At 52.3% G+C, this 19,520-nt stretch overlaps 1 protein-coding gene across 2 annotated transcripts in view; it reads right to left on the reverse strand.

Annotated features, from left to right (window-relative positions):
- Positions 1-19,520, reverse strand: part of Cpne5 (copine 5) — a 77,923-nt gene that overhangs the window by 24,847 nt on the left and 33,556 nt on the right. Inside the window, exons 7-11 of one of the 2 annotated variants that reach the window (XM_052164261.1) lie at positions 18,447-18,506; positions 16,635-16,685; positions 16,308-16,371; positions 5,632-5,735; positions 367-471 (exon numbers count right to left, since the gene is read on the reverse strand). In XM_052164261.1, coding sequence (XP_052020221.1) covers positions 367-471; positions 5,632-5,735; positions 16,308-16,371; positions 16,635-16,685; positions 18,447-18,506 — 384 coding nt within the window. The remainder of the gene's footprint in view (positions 1-366; positions 472-5,631; positions 5,736-16,307; positions 16,372-16,634; positions 16,686-18,446; positions 18,507-19,520) is intronic. The other variant, XM_052164259.1, reaches the window with a different exon arrangement.

Below are 19,520 nucleotides of genomic sequence, written 5' to 3' on the forward strand. Positions count from 1 at the left end.
CACTTTTGCCCACCAGGTTGGCAGGGAGTCTCCTTGGGATCTTGACTCCAGCGTCCACTGGTCAAGAGTGAGGTTGCTGGAGATTGACCCTTCCTGCCTCTACTCCCCCAACCCCTTGCCTGCTGCCATCTGCCCCACCCAGAGCAATAAAGAGCTCCAGACCCCGTAGATGCCCTGTCCCTTGTAGAGCAAACAGGAAGCCACAGGTGTGTGTGTGTGTGTGTGTGTGTGTGTGCATGTGTGTCCAAAGGAAAACAGAGCACATGGGGGCGTAGGGGCCGGAGGTTCCAACCCCCACTCTGACATGGCACTCTGATAATAGCCGGGGATGGCAAAGGAAGTGGGGGGGGGCATTGCTTAGCTCACCTGTCATAGTCCCCGTTGCACAGGGCCCTCACGGGGATGGAGAAGGTTTGCCACACCGGGTTGAGGGTGTTCTTCATGACCTCCGTCTTGTGACAGATGGTGAACCTGGCCAAGGGGAGTGGAAGAAAAGCGTCAGCTCGCAGCTCAGGTGGCCAATGTCTGTCGCAGCCTTCTCTGACTTCTGACGGGAGGAGCCAACCTCCACGGCCACAGCCAGGCTAGAGCAAGACAGGCAGAGGAGTTCCTGGACTAGGCCCGTTCTGACTGGAACAGCAGCACACGCTGTGGGGACTCAGACACCTGAGTCCCAGCCACTGTCCTGGCGCTGGCCTGTGTGACTGTGACTAAGCCCTTTCTCTCTGGGTAGTGCCTCTCCTGGGGATGCGGGAACTGAACCTCAGGGCTAGATGGGTGTGTGGGGGAGGGGGTGCGGGGTGCGGGTGTGTGGGCACATAGGGGTGTTTGTGTCTGCTTTCCCTCCCTGGAACACTGTCTCTGTTTCCTGGTTCCTATTCAGTGTTCTCTACCTTCCGGCCAGCTACCCCTCCAGGAGCTGCGGCTATGTCTCCAACTGACAAACCCGGCTCTGACACCCCGCGCCCCTCTCCTTCCCGGCTTTCCCTTCACGTCTCATTTGTCATCCCTTGACACTTCCTTATTCGTCCCGTTACGATCTGCCAGTAAAATTTAAGGTCTGCAAGAATAGAGAGCGTTTCCAGTGTTGATGGAGTAGCTTAGAGCAACCAGCTGGCCCTAGCAGGTAGTCAGACAAGGCTGGCCTCGAACGCAGAAATCCTCCTGCCTCTGCCTCCCAAATGCTGGGATTACAGGCGTGCGCCACCACCACCTGGCCAGCCTGGTCTACAAATCAAGTCTAGGACAGCCCAGGCTACACTGAGAAACCTTGTCTCCAACAGCAACAAATCCTATTTCTTTTATTTTTTTATTTATTTAATTTAATTCCATATGTGCTTGAGGGCCTGTATATGTACCACACCTGTGCATTTGCCCATGATGTTGACCTGGGTCTGGATGATGGATGTGGATGTGGATGTTGGATCTGGAGCTATTGGTGGTGGCTGGGAGCCGCCCAGCATGGGCACTGGGAACCACACCCAGATCTCTTGTGAGAACATGGGTGCTCTTAGTGGCTGAGCCATCTCTCTAGCCCCTACTTGGAGACTGATGCGGGCCTGAGATGCTCCGTTGGCAGGTGCTCGACAGCCCTGAGCTCTAACAGCAGCCCAGGAGCCTGCCTCAAAAAAAAAATAAAATAAAATAAAATAAAAAAATAAAATAAAATAAAAAGGAGCGGTCAGGCCTGGTGGCTCACACCTTTGGTCCCAGCACTTGGAAGGCAAAGGCAGGCAGGTCACTCGCCATGATTTCCAGGCCAGCGAGGACTACACTGTGTGACGCCACCTCAAAAAACAAACAAACAAACAAACAAAAAAAACAATAAATAAATGGCACCCAGGCAGGAACTGTGCATCCCGAGTGAGAAACCCTAAAACTTTCACACTAGCCTTTCAAATCCAGCGGAGGCAAAGCCCTCTCTTTGGGGCGCCTGAGACCCCTCGAGCCCGTCCAGATAGATTCAAGAACCTGCTATGCTAGCCGTGTCTCCAGTGTTTCCAACACGGTGAACTGCCCTGCCTGGCCAGTCTCAGGAGCAGCCCTACCTCGAGGATGCTCTCCCAGCACCGGGCTCCGGTGACATTCCAGCTTGGAAAGGTCACCAGGAAGCGCCAGGGCCCCACCCGAGCCCACACAGCCTGTGCCTGTTTCTTCTTTGGTAATTTTCAAGTCAAAATGTCATTCTCGTCAGCAGGACTGAGTGTCTCTCTTCCGTGCTCCTTCCCGCCCACCCACTGGAGTGTGAGATCCACGTGGGAGACCTTGTAGCTTGCCTTGGAGCTGGAGGAGGGGCTGGGGCACAAGCCCCGCCCCCTCAGCAGTTGCCTGGAACCGGGGCAGGTGGCTGACAGGGGTTGGGTAGCCAGACTGTGCTGAGGATCCCAGACTTCAGGGATCTACCCTGGAACACTCCCTCAAAGCGTGGGTTTACCCAGCCTCCTCAGCCCGCCCACATAGGCTTCTGTCCTTCCATTGAGGCCCAAGAGCCCAGCAGGTCTCCAAAGCCCCAGTCCAGTTGTTTTCCGTGTTCCTTCTTGGACCCTGGGTGGTCCTGCTTTGGCCCCAGGTGCTAGCTGCAAAGGGCTTCCTTTAAGCTCTCAGCAGTCCCTACCACTGTCAGACCCACAGGCTCCTCAGATCCCCTCCTGCATGTGCCTGGTGCCGGCTCCCCCTAGGCCAACTGGTCCCTGCAGAAGGTTCATTTTCAAGCACAGTTGGAGCGTGGGTGTGGGAGAGTGTCACCCATCTGCCAGACAGATGCGGGTCCCAGTCCCAGAGCCAGATGTGCATCCCTAGGCAATCCTCTCCCCCTGAGTTTCCCTTGCTGGTAAAACGATATTAAAAGAATGGCTAAAGACAAGCAAGCAAACAAACAGAAAAAAAAAAAAGAAAAAAAGAAAAAGCCGGGCGGTGGTGGCGCGTGCCTTTGATCGCAGCACTTGGGAGGCAGAGGCAGGCGGATTTCTGAGTTCGAGGCCAGCCTGGTCTACAGAGTGAGTTCCAGGACAGCCAGGACTACACACAGAGCAAGCCTGCCTCAAAAAAAACAAGACAACAACAACAATGGCTAGACCTGAAGAAATGACTCAGTGGGTAGAGGTGCCATCTAATGACCCAAATTAATCCCCAGGGCCCAGATGGGGAAAGGAGAGGGCCTATTCTCAAAAGTTATCTTCTGACTTAAACACATATGCACATACACTCTCACACACACATGTGCACATGCACTTAAACATGCACGCTCATGCACTTATACCCACCCACACTCACACACGTGTACACACACCCGCTCACATGTTTGCACATACATGAATATACACACTCACTCACACACATGCTCATGTGACCACACACATACACACTTGCTTGCACACTCACACACTCACATATACACTTGCACCCCCCCCCAGCATCTTGCGTCTGCTTCTTCCTGACTGCAGATGCAATGTGGCCAGCTGCCTCTAGCTCCTGCGGCCTTGACCTCCCCGCCCTGACGCCATGACGGACATACCTCCAACTACGAGCCAAAACGAAACCTTAAGTTGCTTTTGTTGGGATATTTCATCACAGCTAAAGGAGAAGTGACACAGTGACCGGTTTGGCAGGGAGCATTCTAGCATGCCAGAAGGTTCTGTTGGGTTACAGCTGCCTACAATTATTTGGTTGTACCTACTAATGCCAGGCCAGGGCCCAGGAGGTAACTAGCTTGGTTGTACCCTCTGGGAGGGCAGAGGGGTCGCTAGGAGCTAGACAAGACTGAACAACTTGGGGATATCCAGAGTGCTTCCTGCCTCCAGGCTGATGGCCCTTCAAGCTTCTGGTTCTCCTCTAACTGGTGGTATTCCTGTTGGTATCAGGATCTCTGAAATCTGAGACATCACAGAGGTGACAGCACGACCTGCACACCTGTTGCCAAGGCAACAGCCACCATATTCCCAGAATGCACTTGGCTCACCTCCCATCTTTACCTGTGGCTACGTCACCATCCATATATAAAGAAAGGCCCCTCTGATTTCCCCCTCTCTCTTGCTCCCTTTCTCTTTCTGCCGCCACCTTGCCTTTTTCTCTCTCAATAAACCTCACGTGCAACTGTTTGGCTTGGTGTGGTATTTCTGGAGCCACGTGACAGTCACAACAATTCCCAAGCTCACCCCACCCATCCTCCCCATTCCCTGGATGGTCACCTTCTTCTAGCTCAGTGTCTTGAGTGGGGAAGTGCACCGGCCACTGCTTTACAGCCCCCAGGCGTTAGTTTCTCCAATCCTCTGTCACACCCGAGTGACACTCACCCCCAAATGAGTCCCAGGACCACAGCCATCAGAGCAGTTCCTTTGGCATCCCAGCACTCTGGGCTCCCCTGGCCCTAGTACCAGGAAAAGGCCCATAGCACTGGTCCCCCCACCCACCCATGGGTCTTTGCGAAGCCCCTCTGGCCCCTCCTTGCTCCAGCCCCACCCACAGTTCAGCTCAGGCCCTTCTACCCGCTCCTTGTCAGTCACAGCCATGAGCCTCAGATTCTCCCCACACAGCCCACATCCCTCCGAGAGCTGCTCTCCTGCCCCCGGACCTCCTCCTGCCCACCACCTGGGCCCTAAGGGCTCAACCTCTCTGCATGGGACGTGCATGGACCAGGAGAGCATCCCTAGCCTTCTTTTTCTCCCACTAAAGCCAATTTAGACTCTGGGGGAATTATTTAAAGCGTCTTGCAGGGAAGCCTCAGAGACAAAGCAGCCCTTTGTCATGCAGATGATCACAGCTCGATTCCTACAGGGTAGGTAGCTAGGATTTAAAAATCAGTTCTCTCTTGCACCAAAATACACCTCCTGCCTGCTGCTGCCCTGCCCCCAACACACACACACACACACACACACACACACACACACCACCCATGCGCACACGGGCACTTCAGCACATGGGGGCCGTGTGCACTGAGCTTTATCTCTGCACAAGGTTGGCTCTCAGGCCCTGTTAAGCGATCTCTGCTCCTCACTCCACCCCAAGGACCCATTCCTTCCTTGCCGAGTTTCCAATTAACCCTTCTGACCTCATCACTTCCGGCCTCCTCCGTAAAATCCCAGAACCAACCGGCTACTTAAAGAGACCACGGAGACTACTACCTCATCCAACTGCCTCATTTCATAGATGAGAAGATAGGCCCAGAGAGGGGAGTAACTCGTCCAGGGTCAGACAGCTGGTCAGTGGGAGGACTTGGGTCTTCAGCCCTTGTGTTGCTAACCCACTGTGCTGTGCGCGTGTCCTTTAGAGGGCAGGGATATTAAGGCCTTTCCACCCTAGTTCTGAATATATACACGGTAGAGTCTGGGGCCTTGGGAAAAGGGCATAGCACTGCCTGGTCTGGTGTGCAGTTGGGGAACCTTTGTGGGTGTTCTGAACTTGGGGGGTCGAGGGGTGGCTGGGTGGGGCAGAATGAAGATTTTCTGCCCTAGCCCTGTTTTATACTCCCTGGGGCCTGCACAGCGCCAGACATCGCTGAGAGCCTCCAGGTGGCAGTGCCAGGTCTCCGCATTGGCTTTACCAGGGCATCCACTCCACACAGCAGGGTTCTCAGGCCTGGCCTCCCAGCCCTGCCGGATGCACAGGTGCCCTCGGGTGCGTGGGGAGACTCACGTGCCATCTTCATTGCTCCTGAAGAACACCAGGAAGGGGTCGGATTTCCCGAAGAAATCTTTCTTATCCAACTTGTTGGCACAGAACTGCATTGTGGCCACATCCTGGAAAGGAGGGAAGACGGGGTGGTGAGGCAGGAGGATTCCAGGGACAGGCAAGAGTAGATAGGGTAGCATTGTAAGTACACCTGGACAGGCCTCTGGGTTAACCATGGTCGAGAAGAGCAACTTCACCATCAGTCAGCATTGCATACATAGGTCTACAGGGCCAGCTGGCCAGAGAAGCAGATGGATCTAAAGCTGCCCTGGGTTCGAATCCCACCTCTACCACTTTGGAGCTGTGTGACTATAAGGAGAGCAGGTAGCCTTTCAGAGCCTCTGGGCTTCATGGGTGACCGTGGTGAGCTCAGGTAGTCAAGTGTGTGAAGTGTTCGGTGGGTAATCCCTTCTGGTGCCCACTATGGTGCCCGGGCAAGCAACGGCCATTCTGGGCGTGGCTTGCTGACCCCAAAGCCTGCCACTGTCCACGACGCCCCATGTACTCATGGTCCTGTGTCGTTCCGAGGACACCTGAGGTTTGGTGAGTGTCTGCTTCTGCTAACTACAGTGTGCCCACCCAACACTTTGAGGAGGATGGGACCGAGGGACAAAGGCTCAGCGTGGAGGATAGAAGGGGCATGGGGGAGGGGCTTGGGGGACAAGGGAAGGCTTACCAAGCTCAACAAGTAGAGTTAATTTTAATCCCCGACAGCTCCCTGCCTGACTGCCTTGGTATCTGCAAAGGTAGCCAGGCCCTCAGAGGACCCTGTCCCTCACTCTCAGACTCCGCCCCCTCAGACTCGGCCCCTCAGACATCATCCTTCTCTGGCTATGACCCCGCCCCTACCCCTTGTGACACCAGCCCTCCTACTTCTGGGCTCTGACCTCTAGAGCTCCACCCCTTCAGGCTCCTGCTCCCCACTTGTAGAGGACCCTGGCTGGGCGTGGCCAATCAACGGCTGTCTTTTCACCTAGCCCTGTGTGACCTCCCCAGGGAAACACTCTGGGATGCCTGAAGACCCTTGGGTTCTTCCCTTGTCAAGTCCTCTCTTCTGGAGGCGAATGACCGGTGGAAATCAAATGATGGCGGAGAAGCGGACACAGCCGCCATAGGGCTGACTGGCAGTGGAGAGGTTGAGCCATGCGCACCAGCTAGGAGTAGATACCACTTGAGACAGCTCCATTCCTTCCTCCTTGTGTGTGTGACCTAGCTCACTCCCCGCCTCTGTCCTCAGTGTCCCCATCTCTAAAACAGGGGCAATGGCAGTATCTGTTCATAAGCTTGGGAGGATAGAGTGAGCTACAGGGAACTCAGGCTCAGATCTGCAAACATGGAGAGCATGAGATGCCGTGTGTGTGTGTGTGTGTGTGTGTGTGTGTGTGTGTGTGTGTGTCCTACCATTTCTCCCTATTCCCTCACTTCCCCCATCTTGTGTATCTTCCCACTTGCCCACAGGATGTCAGCATAAACAGAGCTATCCGGTCCACCACTCCGCCAGTCAACAACCATTTTGCCTTTGTCACCTTTTCTAAGCAAAGACGCTGGGGATGGAAAACGGCTAACCTATATAAGATGGCAGCTGGAGACTGTGGAAGCTGGAGACTAGGTTACCTCTGGGCTAGCCTTGGCTACACAAGATCATCTGGTGTCTGTGGCCTCTGGGCCTGTGACACCGTTTACATGAGGTCCAGTGTCCTCTGGAGCCTCCATGACTAGAAGCCACCTGCATCCAACTACACATACACAAAGACACACATAAAAATACAGGGCTGGAGAGATGGCTCAGCGGTTAAGAGCACTGGCTGCTCTTCCAGAGGTCCTGAGTGGCTTACAACCATTTGTAATGGGATCTGATGCCCTCTTCTGGTGTGTCCGAAGACAGCGACGGTGTACTCATCTACATAAAATAAATAAATAAATCTTAGAAGGAAAGGAAGGAAGGAAAGACCAAGACCAAGACGTGGAGGAACAGAGAGGGTAAACTCTTGCTGGATGCCACACAGCATGAGTGAGCCGGAGTGGTACATTAATGGCTGCAGGAAAGAGTAACTGAAATTCTAAATAACGACCCCGCATCCCCAAGGTAAGCGTAATTATATTCTGTAGCCGCTAATGGAGGAGGCAGAGAAGTGTGAAATCCATTTAGAAGGGCCTCTGTGCAAACTAGCTAAAATGGAAAAAAAAAAAAGCAGGCTCTGAACTCCAGCTAGGTGGAAAGCTTGGTCAGAGAGTGACAGCAGGTCTCCTGTGTGTGGTAGATAAGTGAGGCTTCAGCAGACCCATCTCCATCCCACCCCTAACACACACACACACACACACACACACACACACACACACACACACACACACACACAGTGCGACTGCTGTACCATGCAGGAGCGCTGGAAGACACGATAGACCATCAGAGAGGTTTCCAGCTGGTCAGCCAAGCCATGGCTCTGATGACACCCAGTGGAGAAGTCCTGGGGAGGGGGTGAGGAAGTCAGGGTCCCGGGGGGAATGAGGATGGAAGCTCGGGGCCTGGCACCTGCGGGGTGAGCCCCATCGTGACCTGCAGCTTAGTCTGGGTTGTGTGTGTGTGTGTGCGTGCGCGTGTGCGTGTGTGTGAGTGTGCATGTGTGTGTGCGCGTGCGTGTATGTGTGCGCGCATGTGCGTGTGCATGTGTGTGTGTGTGTGTGTGTGTGAGAGATACGATGCTCTAAACCTCTTCTGGTGTGTGTGTGTGTGTGTGTGTGTGTGTGAGAGAGAGAGAGATACGATGCTCTAAACCTCTCCTGGTCCCCACCAATGTGGTTAGCAGATGGGTCACACAGTGTGAATCTGAGAAGAGGCCTGGATTCCAGGGTTCCCTTGAGGGTCCAGATTGGGGGTTTGGTGCTGAGGTGGGGCTCTCGGTTGGAGCCTGAGAGAAGCTGTTCACAGCCTGTGCGCCATGGGAATCAGTGACAGGGAAGATAAAACCTGCTCCTGAGATGTATAATTTCCTGCAATTTCAGGCTTTCACCCTATCTTTAAAAAAAAAAAAAACATATTAAATTTCTCTAAAACAGCAGGATTGCTTCAATTTGCATATCCCCAAATGCTAATTGTGCTGCCTCTGGGATTTAGCAGGCAGCCTTTCTCTGCAGCAGGGCCAGGCTTCCTCAGGCACCTCAGCCTTCCCACTCCAGGAAGAAGGCTGAGGAGGCCAGAGGTCAGAGGTCAGAGGTCAGGCCCAGAGGTCAGCAGGCAAGGTATTTACTGTTCTGCCCTAGATAAGGAGGTAAATATGAAATTTGAGGGCACCTCTAAGGCTCAATAATCAAAAGTGTTTTGTTGTTGTTTTAGATTAATTAATGTATGTGAGTACACTGTCCTGAGACACACCAGAAGAGGGCATCAGATCCCATCACGAGCCACCAAGTGGGTCCTGGGAATTGAACTCAGGACCTGTGGAAGAGCCGTCAGTGCTCTTAACCAGTGAGCCATCCCTCTAGCCTAGTAATCAAATGTCTGAACATCACTTAAAAAAAAAATCAACATGAAATAAATTTGTGATAAACAAAACACTAAAATGTTGAAACAGTTTTTATAAATGAAGCAATCGAGCCACAGAAAGCCACACAGCAGCCTGCCCAGAGCCACACAGCAGCCTGCCCAGAGCCACACAGCAGCCTGCCCAGAGCCACACAGCAGCCTGCCCAGAGCCACACGCTTCACAAGGTCTCTCTCTTTAGCCCTGGCTGTCTTAGAACTGGCTCTGTAGACTCAGAGATCCGCCTGCCTCTGCCTTCCAAGTGCTGGGATTAAAGGCTTGCACCACGCCATGCTCATTCAGGGGCTTGAATTCTCAACCAGCCCACGTGCTAACTCTAGAAGACGTTTGTAAACAGATAACAGGACCCTAGTGGCAGCTGTTGTTGTCTTTTTGCTCTGTTGCATTTTCCGGATTTCCTAGAATTAGCACACTGTTCTTTTTGGTCAGATAAAAAGGCCTAAAGTGGGATGCCTGGTGCTGTGGAAGGCAAAGACAGGTGGATCTCTTAGAGTTTGAGGCCAGTCTGGCCTACAAATCTAGTCCAGGACAGCCAGGGCTACATTGAGAAACCCCGTCTTGAACCCCTCCCCCCAAATTTGTATGGTGTATGTGTGTATGTATGTGTCTGTGTGTCTGTGTGTGTGTGTGTGTGTGTGTGTGTCCTTGGATCTAGATTGTGTACATGAGCATTTGGGGATTTGAGCTAGGATCAGAATGCTAGAGAGACAACTCAATCAATGAAACATTTGCTACACAGGCATGAAGGTCTGGAGTCACACCCCGTACCCATGGTAGACTGCTGGGCATGGTGGCTCAAGCTTGCAGTCTCCAGCACTGGACAGGCAGAGAGATAGGGGACCCCCGGGGCTTACTGGCCAGCCAGCCTAGCCTGAGGGTGGGCTTCAGGCCAGTGAGGAGCCCCTCTGAAAACCCAAGATGCATAGGTCCTAAAAAATGACAAGCAAGGTTGTCTGTCTTTTTGCCCTCACATGTGCACAGCACATGTGTGCATGCACACACACACACATACACACACGCATACACATACACACATACATACACACATACACATACATGCATACACACACACATACACGCACACATACTATCTAAGACTCTAAAACTGCATTCCAGCCAGGATAGGGTGAGGGGCTAAAGAAAAGAGGGGAGGGGAGGCCAGTGTGGAGGTGCTTTGTGCTGCCTGCCATGTAGCTCCAGGTGGTGGTCACAGCAGCCTGGGGAGATGGAGCCTTTGTTGCTGCATTGACTGCGGATGGGCCTTGGGGTCAAGCGGCAAGCTGCCTTGTCTTTGTTGTGGTAATGAACAACTTCCCAAACAATCCAATCAGCTGTGCCTGTGTTGATTCGATCCTTTGGAGGTGGAAAACCCTCAGCTGACCACTTTCCCTCCCACTCACCCTGCCTGCAAGTCTGGGAAGCTGACCTAAATCCACTGCTTGGCAGGAAAGAGGAACCAGAAGAGCAGGCCGGGAACCGGGTAGGGTGGCACACGAGTGTGATCCCAGGACGAGCAGTACTGGGAGTGCTAGAGCAATCTGGGACTTAGAGGAGTTCTAGACCTGGGCAGACTAGAATGAGACAGTGTCTCTCTCTCACACACACACACACACACTGAACAAAGGCTGGTGTGATGACTCAGTGGGCAAAGGTACCGGCTGCCAGGCCTCACACCTGAGTTTGGTCCCCAGCCTCCACACGGTGGAAGGAGAGAACAGACCCCTGTGCTTGCTGTGGGATATGCACACATGTGCACGCACACACAAAATAAACGAATAGATACATGGAAAAATAAAAATAAAAAAAGAATATATGGGAGCTGGAGAGATGGCTCAGTGCTTAAGAGTACTTACTGACTGCTCTTCCAGAGGACTGAGTTCAAGTCCCAGCACTCACATGACGGTCACAACTGTAACTCCAAGATCTGACACTCTCACAGACACAAAGGCAGTCAAAACACCAATGCACATGAAATATAAATAAATAAAAAAGAATATAGGACATTCAGTGAAGTATTATTTAAATATATTGTAGAAGGGGCCATATTCAATCAATGATGGTCCACCCGCACAATGAGGAATAACATTTCTAAGACAGAAACTTATAGCCCAATAACTAGGTACCACATTGACTGGATGTTGGTGGCGCACACCTTTAATCTGCATGCTTGGGAAGCAGAGGCAGGAGGACCTTTGAGTTTAGCTTGGTCTACGGAGGGAATTTCAGACCAGTAAAAGCACAGTGAGACTCTGTCTCAAAACAAAACCATCAAACAAGTAGGTACCAAATTATGACAAAACCAAGATCTACATAGGTAGACATAAGAAGGTGTCCGAATGTCAACAATAATTCTCTCTGGGTGATTTTTCTATATTTCTCAACTCGTGCAGAATCAACATGGTACTTTTTTTTTCCTTTTCACTTCCATGTGTGTTCAGATCGGTGTAGGTACACGCGTGTTCAAGTACATGTGCATACGTGCTTGAGTGTATAGAGAGGTTGATGTTGGGCACCTTCCCCCATCTTTCACCATCTTATTCTATGGGGCAGGTGTCAATCAGACCTAGAGCTGGCTAATGTGGCTGTTGCTAGCTTGCTTGCTCCCTGGTAGGTCCACATCCACCTTCGGAGGCTGCTATTACAGGGTCACCGTGCCCACTAAGCATCCACGCGGAGACTCAGGATGTGACCTGCGGCTCTCTTGCTTGTGCGGTGAGTGCTTTACCACTGAGCCATCTCGGCTGATACGGTTAATGTAATAGTGCAGACACAAATATATTTAAAATATATTTAAGCACCACAGACAGTCTTTTTATTTTGTTTTTGTTTAGATTTAAATGGGGGGAATTATTTCTGAGACTGAGAAATTATATGCTGTGTTTTAGGGAGGATGCTCGTGTCTGTCTGAGCACCGACAACACGCCTTCCCTACCCTGCATGGCGCCCCGCATGGCGCCTGTGTGCAGCTGCGTGTCAGAGGACCTGCACCTCATAACCACTTTACATCATGGCTCCCTCTTGTCTCTCTCCTTCCCTCCAGTGACTGTTCCCATCCAAAGTCTGCAGCAAGGAAAAACACCACCCTCAAGTCTCCTGAACTCCCTGGCCAGAAAGGCTCACAGAATCCAGCTAGCCGTAATGGTGCACACTTTTGATCCAAAACTCAGGAGGCAGAAACAGGAGGATCTCTGAGTTTGATGCCAGCCTGGTCTGCAAAGCAAGTTCCAGGACTATCAGGGCTACACAGAGAAACCCTATCTTGAACCCCACCATACCCCCCCCAAAAAAGAAGGAAAGGGTCTAGTCCCTCCTTCCACCATTCTCCCACCGTCCCCGGCTGCAGCTCACCTCCCTGGCCCACTATCATTTCTCTCTCCTGACTGGGGTTGGGGGCTTGCTGTTCCCCAGGAAGCTGGTTGCAAGGACTTACCATGTCCCTGCTTTTCCACATTGGCGCATAATAAAATACCCATGGATTTTCTCTCCAGATCAAGAATGTCACATGTGATTAAAAAAAAGAGGCAGTGGGACTGTCAGGATGGAGACTGGGATTTCTGGCTGCCATTTCTCTGCCCAAATGAGAACTCTGGGGAACAGAGAGCAGAGCGAGTGAAACATTGACTTTGCTGACTTAAAAGAAATGAGCTTCCTGCCAGCCGGGAGACAATTTATAGATGTGGAGGAACCATGGGCTGCAGCCGCATGAATCTTGGGGCATGCTTAGCTGGCAGGGATGAGCCAGGTCTCTCCTCCCCATCAGCACGGCTACTGATCATGATCTAACCAGCAGGAAAGCCAAGGGGACCCAGGCCCTTCTAGTGCACGTGCAGCCGGCACCCATCCCTCGGAATTCCCGTTCCAACTCTCAAAGCTGGCCCTTTGCTGATGGCTATGAACCTGCAGAGCCCACAGGGCAACTACTCCAACGTATTGAGAAATTGTCTTTCATCTGTTTTTGTAGAGGCAAGGTCTTACTATATAGCCCAGGCTGGCCTGGAACTCAGAGATCTGCCTGCCTCTGCCTCTGAGGAGCTGGGATTAAAGGCAGGCCCACAATGCTGGACCCTGATTTTTATTTTTTTAAATGAAAAAGAGGCTGCGGGCAGTGGTGGCACACGCCTTTAATCCCAGCACTTGGGAGGCAGAGGCAGGCAGATTTCTGGTTCAGAGGCCAGCCTGGTCTACAGAGTGAGTTCCAGGACAGTCAGGGCTACACAGATAGATAGATAGATAAATAAATAAATAAATAAATAAATAAAAATAAAAAAGAGGGCTGGTGGAGTGCTTGCTTAGCCTGGGCAAGGTCCTGGGTTTAATCTCTAGCACAGGGAGCATTTGTCAACAAGAGAGTCTCAGTTGAAGACCTTGAAGGCATTGTTGGTCTCCTCACTGGGCACGGGAAAATGTGGGTGACTGCAGAGCTGACGCTCTGGACCCCAAATATATTCGCACCAAATCTGACTGTAGGAATCTTCTTGGCATTAATATTCTGGTAAGCAAGGCTTTTCATTTCCCTACTAAAGTAAGCCTGTGACAGGCTGGTATCCACTCCGTCTTTTGCTGTCCCTGGCCACCCACACAGGCTCCAGGCTGAAGGCAGGAAGCCCCACGCCTTGCGGACCCACTCCAGACCCCGCCTTCTCCCTTTGATCCTCCCACTGAAAGCCTGAGTTGCAAAGCTGCTCACATGTAATTATTTTAATTCAGCCAGATGCTAAGAATTAGTCTCTCTTCCTTGCAAGGATTCTAGGGAAAGAGAGAATTCAGCCAAAGATGTGCCAGAAGAAAAAGGAGCTGACAGCCTCTGGGAGGGGGAGGGAGCCCCCACCCCACCCCAAGTGTGGGCAAGAGCCTCCAGCAAGGAAACTGCAGTGTGTGTGTGTGTGTGTGTGTGTGTGTGTGTGTGTGGAGAGAGAGAGAGAGGTGGCAGGGAGGAAGAGAAAGGGAGGGAGGAGGGGATCTCAGGTGGAAGGGCTCTAGGTGGTAAAGGAAGGTGTTTATAAGCTGCTGGGAAACTACCAGTGCCAGCCCCCCTAAGCTTAGACACCCCACAGTGCCCTCGCTGGTGTTACTTAAGGTAAATCCAGGAGGAGGGCTTGAGTTCAGGGAAAACTGAGTTTGTGCCGGCAAGAATTCCTGCACAGCCCCCTGAGTGACACCCTTGTCCTGCAGCATCAGTTAGTTAATCCAACTGCACAGCCAGGGAACCCGGAGGCTCCGGGCTTAGGAGCTAGAAGAGGGAGTTGGAACCACTAGGACTGGAGTTATCGATGGTTGTGAGCCATCTTGTGGGTGCTGAGAATCAAACCCAGGTCTGCAAGAGCATCGAGTGTTCTTAACCACTATGTCATCTATCTCTCCAGCTTCCCATGTTGATTCTTTGTTGATTTTGTTAAAATGGGATCCCTCTATGCATCCCTGGTATCCTGGAACTTGAGGATACCAAGGCCTTGAGATCAGAGATCCTCTGTCTCTGCCTCCCGAGTACTGGGATTAAAGGCCACCACACCTGGCTACTATGTTGATTCTAATGTGTTCCACTGTTACTGTCCTAAAAAAAGTTAATGTATAACTTAACTTGCTCAGTCATAGTTTCTAATATGGTGGGTACAAAGATTCTAACATGGTGGATACAGTTTCTTTTTTTTTTGTTTGTTTGTTTGTTTGTTTTTTGGATTTGGTTTTTTCAAGACAGGGTTTCTCTGTATAGCCCTGGCTATCCTGGAACTCACTCTGTAGACCAGGCTGGCCTCGAAACCAGAAATCCGCCTGCCTCTGCCTCCCAGAGTGCTGGGATTACAGGCGTGTGCCTGGCTGTGGATACAGTTTCTAACATGGTAGACACATAGTATCTTGCTCAATGTCTTCCCCTATGAATCACTGAGCTCCATCTTTCTTCTCAGGACCAGTGTGAGTGCCTGTCATTGTCAGCATCCACTGTCAACTTTACAGAAACCTAAAGTCACCAGGGGAGAGGGACCCTCAACGGAAGAATTTCCTCCATTAGGTTGTTCTGTGGCCATTTTGTGAGGCATTTTCTTCTTTCTTTTCTTACTATTTATTTTTTATTATACTTAATTATGTGTGTGGGTGCGTGCACATGACTGTAGGCACTGTGATAGGCCAGACACATCTGATCCCCTTGGAGCTGGAGTCACAGGCGGGTGTGAACAGCTGGACATGGGTGCTGGGAACTGAACTTAGATCTGATACAAGAAGAATACACATTTTTAACCATTGAGTCATCTCTTCAGCTCTGAGGGAGCTGATGGTTTTCTTGATAGTTAATTGATGTGGCATGGCACCGCCCACTGTGGGCAGTGCCACCCCTAGGCAGGTGGGTCTGGGATCTCTAAGAAAGCTCATTGATCACGATCCTGAGAGCAAGCCAGTAGACAGAGCTCCGTGGTCTCTGCCTTCCGTCAATGCTGGACGGTTACCTGGGACTATAAAGTAAAATGAACTCTTTCCTCCACAAGTCGTTTCCGACATGGAGTTTATCACAGCAAACTAGAACACTGCTCCTCAGATGACAGATGGCATCATCTGTCAGGACAGCATTTTACAACACGTCTCCCTTATCATCAGCCATCAGAGCCCCGAGCCCTTTCTTGGTGTGGGGAGCCACCCCTATTGCCTGCTTCTCCACAGTCAAAACCAAAGGCTTCTGGGGATTGCAGACTCTTGGTCTCACAACAGCCACACCCACCCACACCCACGCATTCACACCTACCCATGTGCACACACTTACACTTATGGCCACACGCACACACAATTTCTTCCCTCCATTCCTCAGAGGGTATCATCACCCTGTGCCCAAGACAAAATTGAAAAGTGACGACCAAATCGCAAGTGCCCAGGGGCTGTCTGGGCTGAGGGACTTGGGAAAGGAGCCGGAAGGAGCCTGGCTCTGTGGTGTGGACTGTAGGCTGCTCCTTCCTGCCCTGGGTCTCACTCTGCTCAATCACAAGGTTGGAGTCTTCTAACTCCAGTACCATGCATGGTCTCACGTCAGCCAGGTCATGAGGAGCCTTGTCCCCCCTGGGCTCCCTCCAGCAACCGGTAATCCTGGCCCGCGGAGAAGCAGGCTCTGCGACTCACCCTGCAGTTGCTCAGTTCCTCTGCAGACAGGATGATGGTTCCACATTTCTTCCCCGGGACACCACTGAAGGAGAAGAGACAAAAACAATGACCAACCAGACAAGGACAGACCAACCTGACACTCCTCGGTCAGCCACTCCCACACCCCACCCCGTGCCTTCCAGGCATCTGCCCCAACACCCCTGAGAAAGAAAGTCTTCAGAAGTGCCTGGACAATGTGGCCAAGCCCTGTGTTGCTGGGGCCACGCCCTCAGCCTCGGTGGCCCCGCCCCCTGCTCCCAAGGCCCACCAGGGAGGTCTTAGAATGGCGGCAGCACCCAGACTCACCCGGAAGCTTCCGGACCAGTGGTTCTGGAGCTTTCCATCCAAAGACCACTTCTGTGGGCAAAAAACCTTGTGGGCTAGCTACCCTGTACCCGGCTGACCCAGGGTCCCCTGATGTTCCAGCTCGGAGCCAGTCTCCTTCACTACGGAAGAGCAGCTGAGGATGGGGTAGGGTCTCGGACTCTCCCCGGCTGTCGCCTGCAGCTACCTCCTTTCAATTCCTTGGCTGGGGCCTTCTAGGGACAGATAACTCCTTAGTGAGGGCCAGGCAGGACAAAGAGGGATCATCTACAGCAGAGAAGCCCCTCCCGAAAGGCAAGCTGGAGAGGGCGCTATTCAGACTTCTCCACCCGTTTCTCTTGTAAACCTACAGGGAGCTGCCCCAAGGACTAGCCCATGTCACTCTATGGTTTGAGTCTCAGGAAGATCTTAGGGTCACTGAAGGGAGAGTCCTACGTAAGGCTGTGGGGCAGCTGTGACTAGGGTTCAAAGGTTACTCTTCTGTCTCTGCACATATATGAGAGGCTGACCTAGAATCTGTTTTTCTAATGTGCACACACAGTGCCTTGTGCCGAGAAGGCCTGAGGTGGGCAGTTTCCCTCCTCACATCCTTGCTTCACTGTTGGGGGGTGCTGTAAAATCCAGACCCCATCTCCTGACCAGCCCAGGGCAGCAGCAGCCTGCTGTGTGGATTCCTATGGGAACCCCTGAGTTTTCCCCAGCATCGACCTTTGGAGGGAGAGGTCTCCAATGGAGGAGGAACTCGAGGAAGAGAAGCCTCCTAGGGCTGAAGAAACAAACCAAATGTCTCCAAATCCGGTAAGCAGAGTAGGGGCCACACCAGCCCCAGGCATGTGGCAGTGTCGAGACGACTTGTCCCTTACTCTTGGTCAGTCCTTCCCCACACGCTGGCCTGGGAAGGGCCAGGCAGATGCTTGGGAGCAGTCTCCTCCACCCCTGGCTCTCCATCTGCTGCTCTGCCTTGGACCCCGCCTTCTATTCCTGATCTTGCTTTTCCGTCCTCGCTTGCCTCAGCTCCCACAGGCGTGGCCTTCCTTCTTCTCTCCCTCTGGACTTTATCTCTCTCTTACATCTGCTTTTGCACACTCTCAGCTCACTGGTACCCGCTCGTTCCCGAACCAGCAGCCACACTGGCCCCTAGCGGTGGGGGAGGGGGAGTTTCCACATCTGACTCCGCCCTCATATGCAGGAGGCTGGAACTCCCTTACTCAGCCACCAAGGCCCTTAGGCCCACTCGGTATGAGAAGAAGCCAGGATGGAGAATCTCCTCAGGAGAGGACAGGGAAGAACGCGGAGGGTCTGTATTGGCCACGTTTTCATGAGGCTAGCCCAAAGCATGGAGTCAGAGTGGAGACTGAGGAAGTAGATAGTCCTCTGCAGCCAGCGGCGAGCTATGGCGGCAGTAGGAGAGCTGAGCCGGCGTTTATGAGAGAAACCAAGGAGAACGCAGAGCCAAGAGGGGCATTAGATGAAGGAAGGGGGGTGGGGAGGGGATGGGGCAGAGTTCTGAAGGACAAAGGGAACCGAGAAGTCCCAGGCCTGTCAACCCTGGGCACAGTTTGCTCTCCTGAGCCCAACCCTACTCCCTAAAATCTCAAGAGCCACCAGGCCTCAGCAGGCTCCAGCTCCAGCCTGTGCAGAAGAGGAGGGTGCCTGGGACCTTGTAAAGGGACCCGGGACCCTTTGTCTTCCTACCCAGGGATCAACAGAAGATCGGGAGCTGGGCCCAGAGGCAGTAGGTAGCCTCTGTAGAGTAGGCTGAGCACAGGAGGACATAGCTGCATGGTGACCTACCCGTTAGACACGGCCGGCATAGGCTTGCCTGTCCGGGAGTTGAGGCTGAACGGCCCTATCCTGTGGAGAGGGAGAAGAAGAATGAGCCCCGGTCCCCGACAGATGGATGCCTGAGCCAGGTGTCTGCCCTGGAAATCATTAAAATGGGGCCAAAAGTCCAGACCAGAGAAAGATCTTCCAAGCCCTGGGCAAGTTATGCTACCCCTGAGGTATTCATAGTAGGGCCTCAGACCAGCAGCCCCAGTGTCCCCTGGGAAGGTGGTACAAACATACCCACACCTACTCGGTCAGAAACTCTGAGGGTCCTGTAATCCCAGCACTCTGGGAGGCAGAGGCAGGCGAATTTCTAAGTTTGAGGCCAGCCTGGTCTACAGAGTGAGTTCAGTACAGCCAGGGCTATACAGAGAAACCCTGTCTTGAAAAAACCAAATCCAAAAAAAAAAAAAAAAAAAAAAAAAAAACCAAAACAAACCCCCCAAAACAAAACAAAACAAAACAAAAAAACCTCTGAGGGTGGGAACCAGCTTCTGCTCTAGGTGACCCTGACACCTGCTGCAGGTGGAGACTGCATCAGTGGGCCTTGGGGGTTTAACTGTGCCTGCCCCTTTGGATGCTGAAGGCCCAAATGCACCCATGCGGCTGTATTTGGAGACAGAACCTTTAAAGGGGCGGAAGAGATGGCTCAGCAGCTACGAGCCAAGGATGCTTTTCCAGAGGAACCAAGTTCGTTTCCCAGTACCCACACTCCTGGCCAGCTCTGGGAGTCTGTCGCCCTCTACTGACCTCTGAGGGCACCTGCACTCATGTGCACATACCCCCACACAAACACAGACACATAATTTAAATAAAAATAGTTAAGGAAATGAGGTCGAGTGGGTGGGGTCTGACCGCCCAGACACACAGAAAAGACAGGAGAACAAAACCAACAACTATCAAAAACCCAGGAGAGTGGTCTCAGCAGAAAGGAGCTCAGTCAGCGCCTTGAATTTGGATTTCTGACTTCTGGAAGTGTAAAGTTTTTAATTTCTCCCACTAAGTCCCTCAGTATGGTGTTCACGTCAACACCCTAGTAAA

The sequence above is a fragment of the Apodemus sylvaticus genome, chromosome 19 (genome assembly GCF_947179515.1).
Source record: "Apodemus sylvaticus chromosome 19, mApoSyl1.1, whole genome shotgun sequence".
Taxonomy (NCBI): domain Eukaryota; kingdom Metazoa; phylum Chordata; class Mammalia; order Rodentia; family Muridae; genus Apodemus; species Apodemus sylvaticus.